Source organism: Hemibagrus wyckioides, linkage group LG11, assembly GCF_019097595.1.
Source record: "Hemibagrus wyckioides isolate EC202008001 linkage group LG11, SWU_Hwy_1.0, whole genome shotgun sequence".
NCBI lineage: Eukaryota > Metazoa > Chordata > Actinopteri > Siluriformes > Bagridae > Hemibagrus > Hemibagrus wyckioides.
Genome location: NC_080720.1, coordinates 15722347 through 15745651, shown reverse-complemented (window position 1 = coordinate 15745651; position 23305 = coordinate 15722347). Strand labels below are relative to the sequence as shown.

The 23305-nt window shown below is 40.3% G+C and overlaps 1 protein-coding gene across 2 annotated transcripts; it reads right to left on the bottom strand.

Annotated features, from left to right (window-relative positions):
• zgc:123305 lies at positions 1-21191 on the bottom strand. Of its 2 annotated transcripts, none has more exons than XM_058403471.1 (20): positions 21055-21191; positions 15748-15948; positions 13390-13485; positions 13025-13260; positions 12232-12333; positions 10712-10820; positions 9847-10624; positions 9628-9721; positions 9036-9244; positions 7415-7508; positions 7206-7275; positions 7019-7111; positions 5872-5945; positions 5542-5680; positions 5240-5388; positions 5050-5136; positions 1950-2102; positions 1752-1866; positions 1550-1653; positions 1-1395 (listed from the first exon to the last, which is right to left on the bottom strand). In XM_058403471.1, exons 2-20 carry the CDS (start codon positions 15937-15939, stop codon positions 1254-1256), a joined length of 3036 nt encoding a protein of 1011 aa, XP_058259454.1. In that variant the 5' UTR covers positions 15940-15948; positions 21055-21191; the 3' UTR covers positions 1-1253. The 2 variants fall into 2 exon arrangements, with proteins under 2 accessions (XP_058259454.1, XP_058259455.1); XM_058403472.1 differs by lacking the exon at positions 21055-21191 and adding an exon at positions 16064-16179.
• Between the last annotated feature and the right edge of the window lie 2114 nt (positions 21192-23305).

Below are 23305 nucleotides of genomic sequence, written 5' to 3'. Positions count from 1 at the left end.
TTAAAAACCAAAGTTGTATTTAATGTTTTTCTATGAACAAGATTTGCAGTAACACAGTCCTCCCCTGCTGTTCTCTTTTCCAGTCTGTCCAAGTGGAAAAAAAAAACCCATTCTAACAATACATAACACTTCTACAGTAAATACACATCTTATATCCACAAAGCAAACAATTCAATCATTCAAACCTGAAAGAAGAGATTCCAAACAATACATTGCACACACTACAAACATCAACAACCCCTACTCTGACTACCTCAACTGTTTAAACTGCTCCTCTGATAAGTCTCTGAGATATATGATTGTAGCTTTTGCGGAAACATGTCAGGATATAGTACATGGAGTTAAATTATTATTTACAGTGAATCCTACTGAAATGTAGTATTAGTGACATTTATAGTGCCATTTCTTGAGTCATAGTGGCATGCTGTGTTGTAGTTGGTCAGCAGATCCACTAGGTTTTAGATCTGGTTAATATCCATGAGTAAAGTAGGAAGAAATTGATATGAATTTATTCAAAAGATATTCAGAAAGAAATTGCAGTATCCCCTTGTCATAAATCTTTAAAACATACTATCTTACCTCCAATGGAATAAAAAAAATAAATACATAAATATTTATGATTAGAGCTTTAGTGCTATTGAAAAAAAACAAAAACCTTTTTTTCCCAAAACTATTTCAACAATTTTGCTGTTTTAAACATCTTTAGCATTATCTCCTTGCTGTGAGATGAGTCTGAAGCAGCACAGAAATTAGGTTCACACAGACATACAAAATTCAGCAAAATATCCAGTTTGACATGGGCCTTATGACATCCTTAAGAACTGTGTTTCTCTTAACAAGGCTCACTGCATAGAGTTAGATCTTAAAGGTGTAGTGGAAAGTAGTGAGATAGAACGACATTCACAATACCTTTCCTTAAGATGGAAAGAATAACCTTTAAGACCATAGAAACATGAAGTTTTAGATACACTGCATTTCTCAATTTTAAAATGTTGTAAAACTAATAGAATAAAAGTTGTATACAACAAAACACTGGATTTATTTGATACCAAATGATTATCTTTGGCTTTTCTAAACACATCTTTCTCTGTTTTAGCAGATGAGCCAAAACTTCTGATAACATACAGTATTTCATTTTGTACAAGTTAGTTAAAGACTGAACTGATCCAGCATACAGGTTTTATTACATTCGCGCTTTAGTGTCATAGTAAAGGTAAAGCGAAGCAGGAGAATTAATAAATACATGTGGAAGTCTAGAGTGAAGAGAGGTCCAGTTGTGCTAAGGGTTCTCTCCAGAAAGAAAAGTTACTGTATTCTGGGTAATCCAAGGACGCAGGCCGGCCTATACAGAGGAGAGGGAAGACGTGTTCTACCAGTTCACTCAAGTGAGAATACCTAGGAAAAAACAGATTCAAATTAAATAATAATAATAATAATAATAATAATAATAATAATAATAATAATAATAATAACAACAACAACAACAACAACAATCATTAATTTATTGCTGCCGCCAATCCCATAGTGTCTGCTTGTGTGTCTTTCTTACGAGGACTTGTGGCTTTTGCTGTTCTCCTGTATGAGCTCCCCTTTAGGGTTCACAGTGAAGATCCGAGTTTCAGGTACGCCAACTTTCTTATAAGCAAAGGCATCCTAAACACACACACACACAGATCTGTTATTCTTTCAGGAAAATAAAACTAGCTATAACACTGTAATGGCTTCATCTCCACTGTTGGCATGAGGCTTACATTGGTCCTGTTGCCAAAGGCAGCGTAGAATGGTTGTCTGTGTGGACTGAAAAGGTCTCTAATGTCAGTCAGGCATGCGATTTTAAAGACCTCTGGCTTCTTCTCAATTACCTCCCTGTGAAAATGTAAGTATGTTGATAACATTTATGCGCCAAACAAAATGGTGCATTAAATATTTAAATTTGTGTGCTGTTATACCTGTGTAAAGCTGAGAATAAGCTGCTGGGAGCAAGTAGTACAGGTCCTTTAGGCAGGACAATGCCTTTATCATTGACCCACTGCAGGTAGCCCTTGGTGATGTCTGCCATGCCTATGGCACGAGCTGAACAGTAGAGGAACTTGTAGCCATTCCTGAAGAAAAGACATAAAACACTTTTACTAACCTTGGTATTAATAGCACTGATGATAGTAGTAGTTTAGGCCAAAAAAACCCTACACAATTTCCATTTGATCAAAATGTCAGCCAAGACTAGTGTTTTGATTTATAAAGATGATGCTAACCTAACTAACAAGTAAGGCAAGCATACACATGGCACATTGTCAAATTATACTGCGTTCCAAATTATTATGCAAATGATATCTTTCTCTGATTTTCCTAATTAGTCGATGCAAATGACAGGCAGTATAATTTTCAAGTCATCAACCGTTAAGGTATAATTCGAATTTTATTGATCAAACCTCCCAATGATAACAGTATTTATTTCAAAAATAAAAAACTCAAAATGCACTGTTCCAAATTATTATGCACAACAGAGTTTGAAAACATTTTATAGGTTGTAAAGAACTGAAAATGGTCATTTGTTGAATTTGCAGCATTAGGAGGTCATATTTACTGAAATCAAAAGCTATTTCAATCAAAAACATCCTAACAGGGCAAGTTACATGTTAACCTAGGACCCCTTCTTTGATATCACCTTCACAATTCTTGCATCCATTTAACTTGTGAGTTTTTGGATAGTTTCTGCTTGAATTTCTTTGCAGGATGTCAGAATAGCCTCCCAGAGCTGCTGTTCTGATGTGAACTGCCTCCCACCCTCATAAATCTTTTGCTTGTGGATGCTCCAAAGGTTCTCAATAGGGTTGAGGTCAGGGGAGGATGGTGGCCACACCATGAGTTTCTCTCCTTTTATGCCCTTAGCAGCCAATGCCACAGAGGTATTCTTTGCAGCATGAAATGGTGCATTGTCATGCATGAAGATGATTTTCCTACGGAACGCACGGTTCTTCTTTTTGTACCATGGAAGAAAGTGGGCAGTCAGAAACTCTATATACTTTGCCGAGGTCATTTTCACACCTTCTGGGACCCTAAAGGGGCCTACCAGCTCTCTCCCCATGATTCCAGCCCAAAACATGACTCCGCCACCTCCTTGCTGATGTCGCAGCCTTGTTGGGACATGGTGGCCATCCACCAACCATCCACTACTCCATCCATCTGGACCATCCAAGGTTGCATGGCACTCATCAGTAAACAAGACTGTTTGAAAATTAGTCTTCATGTATGTCTGGGCCCACTGCAACCGTTTCTGCTTGTGAGCATTGGTTAGGGGTGGCCGAATAGTAGGTTTATGCACAACTGCAAGCCTCTGGAGGATCCTACACCTTGAGGTTCGCGGGCACCACCCAGAGGCACCAGCAGTTTCAAATATCTGTTTGCTGCTTTATAATGGCATTTTAGCAGCTGCTCTCTTAATTCGATGAATTTGTCTGGCAGAAACATTCCTCATTTCCTCATTCCTCACTTCCTCATTCAGCCTTTATGTGCACAAACCCGAATCAGCCACAAATCTCTTCACAGTACGATGATCATGCTTAAGTTTTCGTGAAATATCTAATGTTTTCATACCTTGTCCAAGGCATTGCACTATTTGATGCTTTTCAGCAGCAGAGAGATCCTTTTTCTTTCCCATATTGCTTGAAACCTGTGGCCTGCTTAATAATGTGGAACGTCCTTCTTAAGTAGTTTTCCTTTAATTGGGCTCACCTGGCAAACTAATTATCACAGGTGTCTGAGATTCTAATTATCACAGGTGTCTGAGATTCTAATTATCACAGGTGTCTGAGATTCTAATTATCACAGGTGTCTGAGATTCTAATTATCACAGGTGTCTGAGATTCTAATTATCACAGGTGTCTGAGATTGATTTCAGTGAATTGAAAAACAAAAAATTAAATGTTTGACACTTAAATCCAATTTGCATAATAATTTGGAACACAGTGTACATATCAAAATCATAATAAAATGACACTATATAGCTGAAGGTATGTGGACACCTGACCATCCCACCCATGTGTGAACCTTCTCCAAACTGCTGCTCCAAAGCTGAAGGCACACACTTATATAAGATGTGTTTGCATGTTGTAGCATTAAGATTTCTCCTTACTTGTCTAATCTAAACCTGTTCCTGCATGACAAAGCCCCTATGCACACAGCATGCTCCATTAAGATATGATGTGGCAGAACTAGAGTGGCCTGACCTCAACACCACTAAACAGTTTTGGCCTTTTCGCCCAACATCAGTGCTTGACTCTGTGGCTGAATGGGAAGAGCGTAGTTCTAAAATCTAGTGGAAAGCCTTCCCAGATGTGTGATAGCACAGAAGAGTGGAAGGCCACAGCATATGATTACACAATTCTTTTTATCTTCATCATAGGTGGCATTACTGAGATTTGAGACAAGTGTGTGATGATATAAACCTGCAATTTACATAACTCTAAATAAATTCTCAAACCAGCCTGTCTGGCACCAAAAATTATCCCACAATCAAAGAGATCACATTTTTCCCCATCTCCATGGGTCTGCATCTGTATGATTTCATGCACTTCTGCAACATAAGTGTCTGATTAGACCAGGGATGTCCAATCTTATCCAGAAAGGGCCGGTGGGTACAGGTTTTCATTCCAGCCAAGCAGGAGCTACACCTGATTCCAACTGGCTAATCAACTGATCTTGGCTTTCAGTAGACTCAGGTTTGGCTTCTGCTCAGTTGGAACAAAAACCTGCACCCACACCGGCCCTTTGCAGATAAGACTGGACACCCCTGGATTAGACAATTGCATGAATGAGTAGGTGTACAGGTGTTCCTAATAAAGTGGACGATGAGTATATGCACACACAGGATTCCCTTATCTATTAGCAACATTAGCCTTTTATCTTCAGCATAAAACTAATGAAGTTTATGGATTCATTATATCATATAAGTGCATACAATTCACAGTAATCTGTACTGACTGCACATATGTGGCAGTCTATAGAGTAGCAGACTACAAGACAGTGAGTGAGTGGAAGTGTGTCTCTTACTCGTGTATTTTGTGGTAAAGTTTGGCAATGCCTTGGTGCGTCCAGTCTTTACCCAGCTGTGGCAGAATATGACCGAGTGCATCTGACCTGTCATTAACACAGATTGAACAGCATTACCTCAGAACAAGCATGTTCCCTCCATGAAATCAAAATATATATGTAACCACAAGTACAATACACATTTACTTACTTGGTGATGGTTCCATCGATATCAGAGATTATAACTTTATCATCCCAGTTCCACAGATAGATGGCAGCTTCACAACGGCAAGTGCCCTGGTACTGAGTGGTCACACTGAATACGATCTTGTTAGCCCCCTCCCTTAAATTGAGACGCTCCTAACACAGACACACACATGTATTATAATAGATTTATACACTTGCAGGCTTTTAACAAACAACTGTTGAAAATGTAACACAACAACCAACAGTCTAATGAACTAAAATAGTAAAGCAAAGGTACAGTGTACATAGAGGAACAGAGATACTTACTATCTGTTGGGAGGTTAGGCGGAGGGATTTGCGGTATATCTGATTCAGGCACTGTGCAGTGCTCGTGACTTCTGTTACACTTTCCTGCCTGTTAGGGTCAGTACCATCATCATCACTGGAGAGCTGAGTAGAGTGATTCCTGCACAAACCCGATTCAAGATAAGATCATTAAAAAGCAACCTAAAAAAGTGTAGTAAGGTGGCAGAAAATGTTTTTTGTGAATAATCACCTTATTGTAAGGCTGTGGCATTGTTACACTTAACAATTAAGATTAAAAATCCCTCAATGATTGGACAAAAATCACTCGTGTATATAAACACAAAATCTTACGTTATTGTGGGAGGTATAGGAATAGAAGATGATGCCTCAAGTTGTTGTTCTTCAGAGTCAGGTTTTGTGTTTGGCTGGAAAAAAAAGTAAAATCAACCTATGACTGAGAAACTGTAGCAATACTCTCTGTTCCTCAAAGTTGCCTTTTTTCAGCTTTGGGTAATATACTGCAACTTTTTTGTACCATGGTATTTCGACATAGTTGTGGTAAAATGTGCATTACTGTCTAAACTGTTAATAAAAGCAGAAGACGACACATACCCTATATGGCCAAAGGGTATGGGTTCATCCCCAAACTGTTGCCAAAAGAATTGAAGCATAGAATTGTATAAAATATCTTTGTATGCTGTATCATTACAATTTCCCTTCATTGGAACTAAGAGCCCTAAACATTCCAGCATGCATTCCAGCATGACAATGTGCACAGCGAGGTCCATGAAGACATGGTTTGGAAATGCTGGATTTTCACAGAGCCCTGATCTGAACTCGACTGAACAATTTTGGGATGAACCGGAATGCAGGCCTCCAAAACAGACATCAGTCCCTGACCTCACTAATGCTCTTGTGGCTGAATGAACATAAATTCCCACAGCCATGTTCCAAAATCTAGTGGCAAGCCTTCTCAGAAGAGGGCAGGATAATTATTACAGCTAAACAACTAAATCTGGAATAGGATATTCAAAAAGCACATATGGGTGTGATTAGTCAAGTGTTGACAAACCTTTGACCATATAATGTCTAATATAAATGAATTCAGTGTAGTACATCATGCCTAATTTTTATAATGCACTGACTCTGATTAGCCTTCTCAAATCGTAATACATTCATTTTTCATTCATTCATCTTCAGTAACTCCTTCATCCTGGTCAGGGACGTAGTGGATCTGAAGCACAGCCTGGGAGGAGGGCTTAAAGGTGTTTACACATCTTACATAGGGACAGAGTTCATTGCACGCTCATTCATAAGGGCTATTTAGAATAGCTAATCAAATTAGTCACATGTTTTTGAGAGGAAACCAGAGAACCCAGTGGAAATGAACCGGAACGTGGGAGAATATGCAAAACTCTGCACAGACAGTAATCTGGCAACTATAACTACTGCATCGCCATGCCAACCACACAAATTCTAATTAAAGGACAAAATATACCTGATTATTTTCCAAGTCTTTCCTTCGCCAGGAAAACCACCAGCGACCAGACTTCTTGGGCATCTTATCTTTTACCAGCTGCTCAACTGTACTCTACATGAAGATAAAAGGTTAAAGACATATTCATTTAAATATTGATCAAGAAGCAGGACCTCATGGTCTAAATAAACAATAATGGGCTTTGTACCTTTGGCAAATTCTTTTGAAAAGCTTGCATCGACAGAATCATCGGAGCAGCGGCTGCCCAGTTGTAATAACTGAAAAGAGATGAACAGAAATGGACTGCTAAATAACTGAAAGAATATATTATTTCATTTTGCTTAGCAGCAAGAGGGTTCTAAATGATAATAATAAAAAGACAACAACTGGATGCTCTGCTGGTCCAACAGCACTAACTTTGAGTTGATGCAGATGACAAGGTTAGGGTCGTCAATAATTCCAGGGTTGTTGACCAAGTCTTGATATGTGACGATGTGCTCTTCAAACTTTTCTGAAACAAAGAAAAGCACAATGAAATCCACACGTACACCGCAAAAGCTGCAAATAATAATGTCTGTTCACCAGATATTCACTGCATAAGAAGCAGGTCTGTCTACAGCGGTACCTCGATCCTTGACCACCCGTGTTCGAATTTTTAGTATTCGATTTGAATTTTCGAGTCAATTTGACCTCGGTGTATAAAAATATTTTCGGTGTACAACTGGCAGGAACGCCGGTTCTTGTTTCATACAGGATTGCAACGAATATCAACATTTCGAACAAAATTCAAACGAATGTTAATGTGAACTGCATTTTCAACACAAATTTTCAGTTTTCGAAAATATTTTTCTGTGTTCGACCCAATCTGAAAAGAACTATTGTGACACCAGGGGCGATTCTAGGATTTTCATTTAAGGGGGGCTCAGACCCCAATGAGGGTATAATAATATAAAAAATAATAAATAAATAAATAAATAAATAAAATAAAATAAAATAAAATAAAATAAAATAAAGGTTTGACTAACAGGGTAGGTAGTAAACTTATTGCAGCATTCCACTGTATTGCATAGATGTGTATAACATTTGAGTACTGAACAAGCCAAATACGAGTCTTCCTGATATCTCCCACACACACACACACACACACACACACACGTCCTCTGATCCTCGCTCTGCGATGCCACGGTCTGCGGATTGAAGAACGCGCTGAAAGACGGGGAGGAGCTGAAGTCTGCCGCCGTTTTCATATGAAATTTAAAGGGGACTGAGGCGATCACCAATTTGTGTACAGTTTATAAAGAACTGCAGCATTTTTACAGGGGCTGAGTAGCTTTCCAAGCGGTGTACCCTGGCGTGGACAGTAGAGATGAAGCAGTTTATGCACGTCATCTTTCTGAAAGCATCATCTGTGAGTGCTTGTGTTATAACCCCAAGCTATCTTTTGTGGTATAATTTCTCTAGCCATGTCTCCAAAAAAGGGAAAATCAGGCATCAATGTTGCCAAGAGGAAAGTTGTGAGATCAACCATCGAGTTGAAACAGATTAATTTGTTTTACATGATTTCCTATGGGGAAAAAGAATTCGGTTTTCAACCAAATCAGTATTCGACCAGACTTTTGGAACAAATTAAGTTCGAACACCGAGGTACCACTGTTAAGAAATAATGTTTAGAAATGAATCTTTTAATCATGAGCGTTTCCGTTTCAAATACATAGAAACGTTTTTTTTATTTCTGTCACCTTGCTATCTATATAGAAGTTTTACAGAGACGGTATTTTGATATTTTGATCTTTTAATACAGTTGCTCACTGACAGTTTGGGAAACCTTCTGAACTGGAATATCATTACACATAGCTTATTATGCTTGTTTTTTTGGGAAGTATATAGGACAGAACAGATAGGTGGACTAATATTTACAGCCAGCACTTCACTTGGTGCAAAATATCAGACTGAGACTTGGTGTTCAGTGTGCAGTATTGTAAGACTACAACGCTACACTGGAAACTCATTTTTTAATTAGTGTTCATGCTTTCTCTACCTTTTTTTATCTTCCTGGAGTATCCCTCAGTTCCACAGAGGGACATGGTAACGTCCAGAGTGTCAGTGGTAGAGTCTGAGAGATACTCAGTCCCACTGTCCACATTGGCAGTGCTTAGAGACTGAGGAGACTGTTGGCCTGACTGTGGGGACGGTATGGGTGGGACTGAACCCAGCTCAGCATCACCCTGGGAAGGAGATTCACCTTCACTGGATAGCGAGAGACAAAACCCACAATGAAAACCAATTAGAGCTACAAACAACAGTGAAATAAAACATTTTAGCACACCTATTATCTGTACATTTGTGATCTGTAATGCATTAATACTAACAATTTACATCAGGTAAAATTCTTTCTAATGATTAAATACTGTTTTATTACTCCAAATAGATTTTAGTTTTGGTGCTTGTTATATATCACCGGTACAGTATGTTCTGTATGTAATATGAGTCTTGTACTGATCTACACAGAACAAGCCATAATACCTACACATACTGTAAATACAAATATTACGTATAGTCTGTCTGTTAGTTTATCTCTAATGGCTTAGGTCATTTCTCATGATAAATCATAAGAAAATTAAAAGTCTCACCTTTTGGGAAAATAAAGTGCAACCACCTCAGGGACAAGTTTGGACAAATCGTCCAGATAGATATCTGCTGGCCCCACATGCTGACTGCGTTTGCCTGTACAATGATATGGTGAGAAGAGACATGGATGAGGAATCATGTGAGACAACTCATCAAAAAACTACAAAGAACTACAAACTCAATCGTGTGTGGCACAATCAGGGCCTGGGCTTAAAACCAACCCTTTTTCTTTTCCGAGGATTCTGCTGCTTTAGTTGACTGGTAGAAGCCAGACTTGTCCTCTAATTTAACAGATTCCACATGTTCTATAACCCCAACACTCTTTGCTTCTTGATTCGTGTGCGGAGCCACAGTAGCCTCACCCTCCTGTGCCACCTTTCCTTCCTCCTCTGCAAATCCTTCTATCAGTGCTTCAATACCACTGTCTCTCTCTACCAAAGATCCCATTTCTGCAGTAGTGTGTTGAGTCTCGGTTAAAGTACTGATTTTATTGACGGGGGTAGCTAATGCTTCCAATGGAGCCATGCTACTCGTGTCAGCTGTACCCAATACATTAACAGAGCTTGCCTGGTATTCAGAGCAAATCAAGATGGCAGGCTTTTTACTAACGTCATTAATAACACTGACTACCCTATTAGCGTTAGAAGGACTTGCAGTGTTTTCTTGATTTGCAGTTCTAGTGTCACAGTCTGTGCCACATGTGCTAACTGTGTTAGCCATGCTATCATTCAGGCCACTCAGGGCCTCCAGTTCTGAAGTGTTCTGTTGCTCAGAACCCACTGCAGGTGCAAGTGGGGAAGAAGAAGCATCTGTGTTTGGGGTAGAGTGGGAAACTCTAGGTTCTGGTCTCAATACAGTTACAGTGGTCAAGGGTTCGGAAGGGTCCATGTTGAATGAGGCCTGCCGTTGGATGGTGCGGAAGTGGGAGCGCTCAGATGGTGTAACGAGAGATGGGGGGCTGCAGAGCCACTCTGTGCTTCCTCGCTCTGCTGGACACACCTGCAGCCATAACACAGTATATCAGATAAGGGGTGATTTGCTGGGACAGAAAAAGAGATGATGTTTTCTAGGAAGAAAGCAGATCACCTTGGGAAATCCACCCCAGTTCCACTGCATCTGAGGCCCTGATGCTTCCTGAGGCTTTACCAACAACTCAGAGTCACTCTTAGGAGAGGAGGGTCGACTATAGAACAAGCTGTGAAGGAGAGTGTGAAATAGGTAGATGGAGAAATGAGAACAATATAAAGTACTGCTTCTATTCTCATTCAAGTTCACAGTTTACCCTCATATGTACACTATATTGCCAAAAGTATTCGCTCACCTGCCTTAACTCGCATATGAACTTAAGTGACATCCCATTCCTAATCCATAGGGTTCAATATGACGTCGGTCCACCCTTTGCAGCTATAACAGCTTCAACTCTTCTGGGAAGGCTGTCCACAAGGTTTAGGAGTGTGTTTATGGGAACTTTTGACCATTCTTCCAGAAGCGCATTTGTGAGGTCACACACTGATGTTGGACGAGAAGGCCTGGCTCTCAGTCTCCGCTCTAATTCATCCCAAAGGTGTTCTATCGGGTTGAGGTCAGGACTCTGTGCAGGCCAGTCAAGTTCATCCACACCAGACTCTGTCATCCATGTCTTTATGGACCTTGCTTTGTGCACTGGTGCACAGTCATGTTGGAAGAGGAAGGGGCCAGCTCCAAACTGTTCCCACAAAGTTGGGAGCATGGAATTGTCCAAAATGTCATGGTATGCTGAAGCATTCAGAGTTCCTTTCACTGGAACTAAGGGGCCAAGCCCAGCTCCTGAAAAACAACCCCACACCATAATCCCCCCTCCACCAAACTTTACACTTGGCACAATGCAGTCAGACAAGTACCGTTCTCCTGGCCACCGCCAAACCCAGACTCGTCCATCAGATTGCCAGATGGAGAAGCGCGATTCGTCACTCCAGAGAACGCGTCTCCACTGCTCTAGAGTCCAGTGGCGGCGTGCTTTACACCACTGTAGCGATTGACTCTGCAGAAAGTTGGCGACCTCTTCACACTATGTGCCTCAGCATCCGCTGACCCCGCTCCATCAGTTTACGTGGCCTACCACTTTGTGGCCGAGTTGCTGTCGTTCCCAAACACTTCCACGTTCTTATAATACAGCTGACAGTTGACTGTGGAATATTTAGGAGCGAGGAAATTTCACGACTGGATTTGTTGCACAGGTGGCATCCTATCACAGTTCCACGCTGGAATTCACTGAGCTCCTGAGAGCGACCCATTCTTTCACAAATGTTTGTAAAAACAGTCTGCATGCCTAGGTGCTTGATTTTATACACCTGTGGCCATGGAAGTGATTGGAACACCTGATTCTGATTATTTGAATGGGTGAGCGAATACTTTTGGCAATATAGTGTATATAGAGCTGCTAAGTTGAAAAAAATACACTAAACAGCATGTACAGTAGTACGCTCATTCAAAAGACATAATGCAAGGAGAGACTGTGAGAACCAATCAAGTGGATTTAGTGAAATATATGCATCGTAAATAATGAAGACTAAACATATGTTCAGATTTGTTCATTGAGTGAGAGGCTCTGTGATGCATATTATTACCTTTCATTAGGTGAACACTCTCCATCAGAATAAGGATGCAAGTTTCCTGCCTGATATCCAAGCACATCTGGTTCCTCAGACAGAGAGTAATACACAGACTTACTACAGAAACACACATGCACAAAAAAAAAAATCAATATCCGATTCATTCAGACCATACACCAACCTGAAATATTCACAGTGCAGAAGAAAAATAATTAAAACAAAATGACAATATAACTTGGATATGCGATAACTCCATATATAAAACAATCAGTTCTGGTCTAATTTGATTGGCTGAGTGGTGTTCCAAGAGTGCTTATATTTAGTATAACCACACTGAGACTGCTCACTGTGTGAATTACTCCACTTGTGTGAAAAAATCCACTTCCAAATCGGAAGTGGTTAATACCACAATGTTAGCGACACCATGAGCAGAGATGGCAAACAGTTGTTTCTATTAACTGAACTTTTGCCTTAAAATACTAACGCTCATCAGATGAAGTTGAAAAAGAAGAAGAGAACTCAGTATGATCTAAGTGACTTCTGCCTTTTTAATGAGAGAGGTCAGAGGAGAATAGCCAGACTGGTTTGAGCTCAGATCACATTCTTTCCTCGTTCTGCTGTCTGATTGTGAACTGAAGATCTTGACCAGAATCTGCATGACTGTAAGCACTGTGCTGTTGCCACATAAATGACTGACTGGAAAATTCCATGAATGAGCATGTGTTCCTTTTAAACCGACATAATCTGAGCTGTACGCTCACAACCAAAGCTTATTATAGTATTTCCCAAGCTGAATGAAAGCTCCAACCTCGCCATGAACACAGACTCCTCTTTCAGGACATCCTGTTCTGGGGTCTCTCTCTCCTCTGAGGAGGAGCTAACATCCTCATGGAGGTGTACGTCAGATCGGGTACGTTTCTTGCGCCGTTTTTTCCTCCGGGTTGACGAAGATGAGGCGGTGCTGGTGGGAGACTCGGCCACTTCTGAAATTTCTGGAACCTCCATGGGGATGGGCGAGGTGCAAAGGTGAGCTGGCACTTCTGCCTGATAGATAAACAATATATTCTAGATTAATTACAGCTTGTAGTAAATAGGATTCTTACAGTTCTGCAATTATTTTAAAACAGACTTTCTAAACACCACACTGTATGGTCACTGACACTTCCTTAATACCTCCAAGCTTTCATTCTCTTCCACAAAAAATGCTTCTCCATTGTCCCCAAGCTTCATGTGCAGGTCAACCGGCTCCCCATTGATCTCAATATCCACCTAGAAATAAACATGTATCAGATAAAAGATAAACTACACAAGCTATTTTCAGCATTTAGTTTTACTGAGTTCAATATAGAACATTAGCTTTTCTCTGACATTAGGCAGATGGCATGTTTATTTTAGGTACAGGTAGATACACTATATTGCCAAAAGTATTCGCTCACCTGCCTTGACTCGCATATGAACTTAAGTGACATCCCATTCCTAATCCATAGGGTTCAATATGACGTCGGTCCACCCTTTGCAGCTATAACAGCTTCAACTCTTCTGGGAAGGCTGTCCACAAGGTTTAGGAGTGTGTTTATGGGAATTTTTGACCATTCTTCCAGAAGTGCATTTGTGAGGTCACACACTGATGTTGGATGAGAAGGTCTGGCTCTCAGTCTCCGCTCTAATTCATCCCAAAGGTGTTCTATCGGGTTGAGGTCAGGACTCTGTGCAGGCCAGTCAAGTTCATCCACACCAGACTCTGTCATCCATGTCTTTATGGACCTTGCTTTGTGCACTGGTGCACAGTCATGTTGGAAGAGGAAGGGGCCAGCTCCAAACTGTTCCCACAAAGTTGGGAGCATGGAATTGTCCAAAATGTCTTGGTATGCTGAAGCATTCAGAGTTCCTTTCACTGGAACTAAGGGGCCAAGCCCAGCTCCTGAAAAACAACCCCACACCATAATCCCCCCTCCACCAAACTTTACACTTGGCACAATGCAGTCAGACAAGTACCGTTCTCCTGGCAACCACCAAACCCAGACTCGTCCATCAGATTGCCAGATGGAGAAGCGCGATTCGTCACTCCAGAGAACGCGTCTCCACTGCTCTAGAGTCCAGTGGCGGCGTGCTTTACACCACTGCATCCGACGCTTTGCATTGCACTTGGTGATGTATGGCTTGGATGCAGCTGCTTGGCCATGGAAACCCATTCCATGAAGCTCTCTGCGCACTGTTCTTGAGCTAATCTGAAGGCCACATGAAGTTTGGAGGTCTGTAGCGATTGACTCTGCAGAAAGTTGGTGACCTCTTCTCACTATGCACCTCAGCATACGCTGACCCCGCTCCGTCAGTTTACGTGGCCTACCACTTCGTGGCTGAGTTGCTGTCGTTCCCAAACACTTCCACGTTCTTATAATACAGCTGACAGTTGACTGTGGAATATTTAGGAGCGAGGAAATTTCACGACTGGATTTGTTGCACAGGTGGCATCCTATCACAGTTCCACGCTGGAATTCACTGAGCTCCTGAGAGCGACCCATTCTTTCACAAATGTTTGTAAAAACAGTCTGCATGCCTAGGTGCTTGATTTTATACACCTGTGGCCATGGAAGTGATTGGAACACCTGATTCTGATTATTTGGATGGGTGAGCAAATACTTTTGGCAATATAGTGTATGATAGTTTTGGGATGGTGATCTTTTAATTAGGAAAAAATAAGTAATATTAACATTAGCAAGTAACATTAAATTTTCATTCATTAGTCTCCATGCATACAAGTTGGACTGGTGTGTTCAGCAAGAATCCAGTATGCCACTAATATGAAGAACTCACACAGCACCAGAGACAGCATTTCTATGTACCAAAAGCTGACATGCCATGTCATACAAATTACATTATAATAATAAAATCAAGACAGCAGGATAAACCACAGCTTTCAAAACTTCAAGGTTACCCATAGGATATAAGGAAAATATTTCAGGAATAAAAGCAGAACAAACAGGTTTTATCCGAGGACAAATTGCAAATTTATGTAAAAGTCGGAAGATTTCGAACCCTGCCATGCTTTCACATGTGTTTACAAATATTCATGCGTTTTTATATTTAAAATAAAAAAATGGCAGCTGATGTTCAAATTTGAGGTGCTTTTTAGTGCACTACTGAATGCATCTGACCTGCGACTGAAAACCCCAACCACTTGACATGGGGTGACATGATCATTTGAGTGGTGGATATTATATATATGCCTCCTTACAATGGAGCAATTTCATAACAGATGATTTTAAATACCATAAAATACTGCAATAGAAGTTTAGTGTATTTATTTATATGGGGAAAACAGCTAGAGTATGTTTTAAATAGTTGGTAAATTACTCTCTCTCTCTCATATAGAAGCATTTTTATGAGACACACACCTTGAAATATCTTTATTTCTCATGTTTATACCAATATAGAGTTAAGTAATGGTGTACCATTATTTATAAATTTCAGATTCACTTATAAGTCTACGCCACACCATCACACTTCAATCAATGCTGCCCTGTCCCTTACCACTTTCTCCTTGGAGCGAAGAACTCCCAGTTTTCCAAAGCGCACATGGAAAGGCGAGCACTGGAGACTGTCGTCTGGCTGACGCACAACGATGACATCAATCCCACCGGTGAGTGTAGCGGGGTTTAGTCCACGATAAAGCTCCTTAACAGTTACAAAGACTGTCTCTGCCAACTGGCCAACGTAGTTCATGGTCTGGGACTGAGAAAGGGAGACAGAGACTGTCTAAATGATCCAACACAAATAAAATAAATAAAGCTAAAACAAAGAATTAGAAAGAAAATTGTACACTGGAAAAAAGGCTTGACTGTTCTACCGTATCAGTCTTCACCAATTCCCAAGCTATTTAGTGATGCTTAAGAAGCTTAACATGGAGCATGACGGTAACCTTTGGATTCAGAGTCAATGACTAATCAAGTGAGAGTCTACCACATTCCACAAACAGATCAAAGTCTGGTCTGTGATCAACAGCAGGACATCCTGATGATCTCCTGAGGTCAAGCATGGCAGAAAACAAGCATAACATTTATACTGATAAAATGGATGAGCAGCAACTTCTATTTATTGTTTCCATTTGTACTAAAAATTTCTATTTGTGCCTTTCAAAGTCAAGTCAAAAGTCAAAGTTTTCATTTTAATGACAGCTTTTTAAAAGATTATGCAAGAACTTAACGACAAGCCCTTGCCGCAATGTGGCTTTGGCCGTGTTCCACAAACGTATCACGAAAAGTATCTAGGACAAAGATGAGCAATTACGTGGAGTCACGTGACCTACACAAATGAGTAATTGATAAGAAAACATATGAGGCAATAAGGCTTGGTGTTAAATAAAATACACTGTAAAAACAAGGTATGTTGAAAAATTTGACAAAAAAATGACTAATTGGTACAAATCACTCACTCTCTCACTCACTGTCATTAACTGATTTATCTTATCAGGGACTATCCCAAGAAAGGCAGGAATACACCCTAGATGGGATGCAAGTCTGTCACAGGACACTACACACACACACTCTGATATGCACTCTTCATGCATAGAATTTATCTTAGCCAATCCACGGTTTTACTGTTATGTTTTCCAACAGTGGGAGGGGGGACCCAAGAACCCTGAGGAAACCCACAGACATATGGAGTACATGTGAATCTGAACTCTACACAGATGGGTGCAAAACCGCTTGAATGATTTTTTTTTTGTTTTGTATGGCAATGACTAAAAAATGTACTAACAACACTTAAAGCAGGGAAACGTATCTGTCATCATGCCTCAGCTCCGATGAACATGTCACAAAGTCTCCATGTATAAATACACACAGCAGAACCGTCCGAATAATTTTGGACTAATCCCAACAAAGATGCCCAAAACTGAATGATTAAATTTGCCGCTAAGCCAAAATTTTACAGTAGTTTTAAAGAGACCTCTTACCCATAGCGAGGGATGGAGATGTCCCTTCCCTACAACGTCTGATACCCTCCACACCACAGGTGCCATCCAATATTAATATTACCTTCATCCCCAAATCTGCATCACACCCTGGTCCACAGATAAACACTATCTCCCTATCTCTCTTCCCATCTCTCTGTCTGAATACAGAGTGTGTAGAGTATCTGGTTTATAAAGTGGTGATATAAATACAGGGCCTCGTTCTCTCAGCTCTCCTCTAGATCTGTGGCTTTTTGCGAGAAGGCCAATGGTACTGGTGTAACGTCAGTATGTGGAACGGACAGAACAGTGATACTGCTGATAATGACAATATGAGAGAGACCCAGCGCATTCAGCCACTATTATCCACTCTACACGCACACATACACATGCACGTACCCCCCCACACACACACGCTCTCTCTATACACTCTTTTACACAGAGCAATCACACTCTTGCTCAAACTCATTCTCTCACATTCTCTTTCTCTCTTACACACACAGACACACACACACACTTTCCTCATAAACAAAGAGAACATACATGCAAATATATGCTGGCCCAATTTTTAATCACAGATGTCTGCAGGCGTGCGCACACACACGCGCGCGCACACACACACACACACGCGCGCGCGCGCACACACACACACACACACACACACACGCTCATACACACACACACAGCTGCTGCACCTGTCATTTAGGCCAACCGTTTGTGACAGACTCAGCCATTCTTTTCACTCAGCCCAGTGTTTCTTCACAAGCAGGGTGAGGCCTGATTGCGTGAGTGCATGTGTATAATAGAGAACTAACCACGGGCATGCTGCCAAATATAATCAATAAAAAATAAGAAGAATAAACATAAATAAATAAATAAATATTCACACAGATGTGGACAATTCAAACGATCATGACTGCTCTCAAGTTCAAATCATGACTTTTTATTCAGTCTAACATGGGTTTCTTTTTACACTCTATACTAGGAGGGTCCAAACTTTTTTTTTCAACAGGGGCCAGATTATACTTCATCAAAATGCTACTATCTAGCATACTAGTGACAAACCCATACTAGATAGTAGCTCTATCTATCTATTTATCCATCAATACATCCATCCATCTATTCATCCATCCATCTATCCATCGATCCATCCATCCGTCCACTTCCTACACTGTTCACCCAATATTTAAATCAAACAAGAATAGTGTGGAAAACAAAAACCATCCTGTGTGCAGAGGGTCTGCAGGCTGAAATACCTTGATGATGAGAGAGATCAAATGAGCAATGACCAATTTATTCTAAACTGACAGGAAGTCTATCTCAAATAAGCACTCTTAACAACCATGGTGAGCAGAAAAGCATCTCAGAACACACAAAACATCAAATCTTGAGATGGATGAGCTACAACAGAGATTCTCCTCATGTCTTCCAAGAACAAGAATCTAAGGTCAAAATGGGCACAGGATCAGCTGAAGAATGGGAAAAAAATCTTCAACAATTTTCCTCTAGTCTCTCTCATCAGCAAGGCATTTCCCAGCACAGAACTGGCAATCGCTCAGTGTTTTTTGTTCCATTCTTGTGTAAAGTCTTGTGACTGGTTCAGTCTAATTCTCAGGAGATCAGTGGTGTCTGAGATGCACAAACAAGCCCATCTGGTACCAAGAACCATGCCATGATTAAAGACACAGAGATCACATTTTCCCCATTCTGATGTTTTGTGTGAACATTAACTGAGGTTCTTGACCTGTCTCTGCATGACTGTATGCATTGTGCTGTTCCCACATGACTGGCTCACTGGATAACTGCATCAATGGGCAGGTGTTCCTAATAAAGTGGGTGGTGAGTGTATACAGCTATTCTTTATATTTTCCTTTCAAGACCAGGGTGTAACAGCAGCAAATTCTGAAAGATAAATATGTTGGCCATGATAATTGCATTAATAGAAATATTCTAAAAAAGGAAGACAGGTTAGAAGTTTTGTGGCTGCTTTTTAAATGTTAAAAAAAAACGTCATTGAGACAACAAAAAACAAAGACTAGGTTTCTCTTTATGACCTTCAACATGTTGATTTGTTCAAGCCAAAATCTTTATCATTCAGTCCTATTTCTCCTACTGTTACAGCACATTTATACCACAGTAGTGCTGATTTCTCCAATCTCCTTGTCAATATGTTATATCGTTTCTATAGCAACAAACATGTGGTGAATGTGCTGTATGAAATGATGTAATTGTTAATATGGTGCGGTGTTTTGTGAGCAAATTTTTGGAAGATGTCTCAGGTGTCAGTGCTTTGTAAAAGTCAGAGATAAAGATGTCCCATCAGGTCCATTTTGGACACAGAAAGGTGAAAACTTGCTGCTTTTTTCTAACTCTGGGAACTTGTTTTGTGGATGTTCCACAACTCAAAAATATGACACGTTTCATTTAAGCAATTTACCGTGGTATAAGGTCTGTAGAAAAGAAAATAATCAACTTCATATTGTCACCAGCTGCTGCTATACATATATGTTTTAAGAACCCACTTGTTTACCTTTCTTCTATGTTACCCTTTTTTCCACACAATGTGTCCTGTACTGTTTTGTGTTGTTTTTGTATTGTCCGTTTGCCCTGTCTTTGTCTTGCACTGTTGCACTTCATGTAGCAAGGACAACTACTTTCTGTCCTTAGCTCGGTGTTGTTGGTGTTTTATTTTGAACCTACACCGATCAGTCATAACATTATGAGCACTGACAGGTGAAGTGAATAACCCTGATTATCTCCTCATCATGGCACCTGTTAGTGGGTGGGATATATTAAGCAGCAAGTCAACATTTTGTCCTCAAAGTTGATGTGTTAGAAGCAGGAAAAATGGGCAAGTGTAAGAATTGCTCTCGTGGGGTGTTCCCGGTCTGCAGTGGTCAGTATCTATCAAAAGTGGTCCAGGGAAGGAACAGTGGTGAACCGGAGACAGAGTCATGGGCGGCCAAGGCTCAATGATGTACGTGGGGAGCAAAGGCCGGCCCGTGTGATTCGATCCAACAGACGAGCTACTGTTGCTCAAATGTCTGAAGAAGTTAATGCTGGTTCTGATAGAAAGCTGTCAGAATACACAGTGCATGACGAGTCAGGGCAGCAAAAAGAGGGATCAACACAATATTAGGCAGGTGTTCATAATGTTATGCCTGGTCAGTGTATATGTTGTTATATGTATGACCAGGGTCCTGGAGAAACCTTTAACACAGTGTTCTGCGTCAGCTATATATGACTGAAATGACAATGAAGCATCTTGACTTGACTTTAAATTGATCTCACCTCCCTGTCACTGATTCATTTCCTATAACACCAAGCCCGAAAGTGATTTTTTTTTTCCTTTAGTACGAGTCTTTCTTTTTTCACAGATCATTAATATCAGTACTTAGACATACCAGACATTTGCTTAGTTTTAATTTTCCTAGTTTTGAATATACTTTTAGAAGTAACACTGACTCTAGTGGCGTGTGGAAACTGATGTACGTGTTCATTACGGAACCAAACACAGCCCTGGCTACATACTGCCTGCGTTTAGTACACCAGAAGGCGTGGATCTACTTAGTAATAGTTAAATACGTGTATATGGTTAAATAGTTCAAATCCACGTCCACACCCCGAGACAATACAACACCCTTCAAAGTGAACTATTAAAGCTGAGAGACTGCAAACATTGGTCAGTTTAGTAAGTTAGCTCATCGCTGTGTCTTGGGACATCATGACATCACCAAATAATAATTAGAATAATAAGGTTAATGACAGATAAGCAAGAATATGTTCCATTATGTATTATGATTATATTTATCGTTAAATATCCGTAGACGCATGAACGCTTTTATTATTGTTCTCGGATATTTAGAACTCTCTCCTTTTGCTCTTACCTTCTCCAGTGGCGACTGTAGGAGAAACCGTCCTATTAAACTTCCGGACGCTAAAGTATTTTCAAGGCGGTGACTCGGCAAACATGTCAATCACAGATTCAGCCAATCGGTGTGCGCAACTTTTTATAAAGACCCGCCCATCCTCGCCTGCTATTGTTTTCATAGCCGCTGCGGTCAGTTCTGATAAAGACCGCTAGAGGGAGCAAGAGTCAGCTCTGTGCCTCTCGGGCACTCAGATTCATTCACAAGTTCATTACACTTACAGCTTGGCTACGACTGTGATTTTATTACATACATATATATTTCATCTTTAATTTTATTATTTTCTAGTATGCATTCATATTTTTTTTTTTCTACAGAGCATTGTGGTTCTGTGATAGAACACCGAGTAAAGGACACGGTAGACACACTATAGACATTTGTATTTATTTATTTATTTATTTATTTATTTACCTCGACGAAAATAGTTTCCAATGAAGCTAGAGCTAGGAAAAAAATTGTTGCGTGTACTAACTATAAGTAAGTGTAGTGACGAACTATATTACTGGTAGTAGTAGTAGAGCTGTATGTATACGTACATTTATATGAACACAGACACGCGGAGTGATACAAAGAGTGAAATGTCTCTGTGCCGTTGTGCTAAACAGCAGCACAAGTTGGAACGCGGCTTGTCCAATCAATTTAGAGGACTGTTGTATAAACTGAAATAGAAACATGATCTCGGCCCATGCTATGGTCAACATCCTTACACACATCATTTTTAATGGCATTAATCATGTCTATTCTTAGACTTTAACCAATCCCTAATGATAACCTTAGTAACCAAACAAAATATTAGCAGGTGTGTGTGTGTGTGTGTGCAGTTCTCCTTATGGCTGATCCCCAAATGTCCCCACATTTGGTCCTGACCTACATATTGAAAAAGCATGCGTCACCTCCAACCCCACACACGTCAAAGTCAAAGTCAAAAAGTCAAAGAAGCTTTATTGCCACTTCAACCATATATATAGCTGATGCAGTACACGGTGAAATGAAACAACATTCCTCCTAGACCAGAGGTGCCACACAGAACAGAAACAAAGTACAGGGTGACACGGGCAAACATAGAGCTAAAACTATAAGGTGCAATTCTTTAAAAACTAAACATACAACATACGTGCAGAGGATGACAAGACAGTGCAGACAAATGACATATAATGCAGACTACGTGCAATTTTGTGTGTGTATGTGTGTGTGTGTCCAACTCAGTTCAGTTCTCTGTTGAGACAACTGATTGCCTGAGGGAAGAAGCTGTTCACCATTCTGGTTGTGTGGGTCTGTGTACGTTTTGTATATTTTGTATATCTAATTATTCATTTAAAGGCATTCTTTGTATTTCCTTATTCCTCTCCTTTCCTTCTTTGAATGCCACGGTGTACTAGGAAATTCTGTCTTAGTGTACAGTTCTGGATTTTGTTTTACTTTCACCAAGCACCAACTGTGAATCTACTTCCTTTTTCTGTCATTTTATCCCATTGACCCATTCGGACAATTGTTTAGCCCTTTGTAAGCAAAATTTTGTCCCTTTATTATGAACACATCTCATTAAACTCTCAGTAGGAATATTAGATTACCCTAATGCACAACATTACTATTAAGTAACGTCACCCAGGCTTCACACTGTTTGTATTTGATAGTAAGATAAGGATAGTGAAAATGAAGCCGTTGTAAAAAAAAAAAAAAGCCTGTTAGGGCAAAAGAAAAGAAAAGAAAAGAAAAGAAAAAAAAGAAAAAAAGAAAGAAAGAAACGTTAAGCATTAATCATACATGAAAGCATTACTGGGCTTCACCAAGGTACTCATATAGAAAGAGTGTATGGATTTACTGAAATACGGTACAACGGATATGGCATGAAAGACATTACTTCCATATGTTAATGCTCATATATACAGCCTCTGCCTTTTTAAGGAGTGTTTCAGTGCTCATGGCAGCTGTGTCGGTTTGTGATATAAACTGTAGTAAACAACCTTTAGTGTATTCTCTGTCCATCCTATGTAAACCTTCCCACACACACACACACAGACACACACACACAGACTTGTCCTTTTTTCTAAATAAGGCAGCCATCCTTATCTGTGTTTCTGTCATTTCGACCCCATTCCTGTGAGTATCCCATTCTGCAGAGTTCAAGCCAAGGGGCAGGCTGCAGCTGCACATTCTTTTGCCTTATATGGCTAAATCCCTGTTTAGGCCCTGCCCCTTGTGGGAAAAC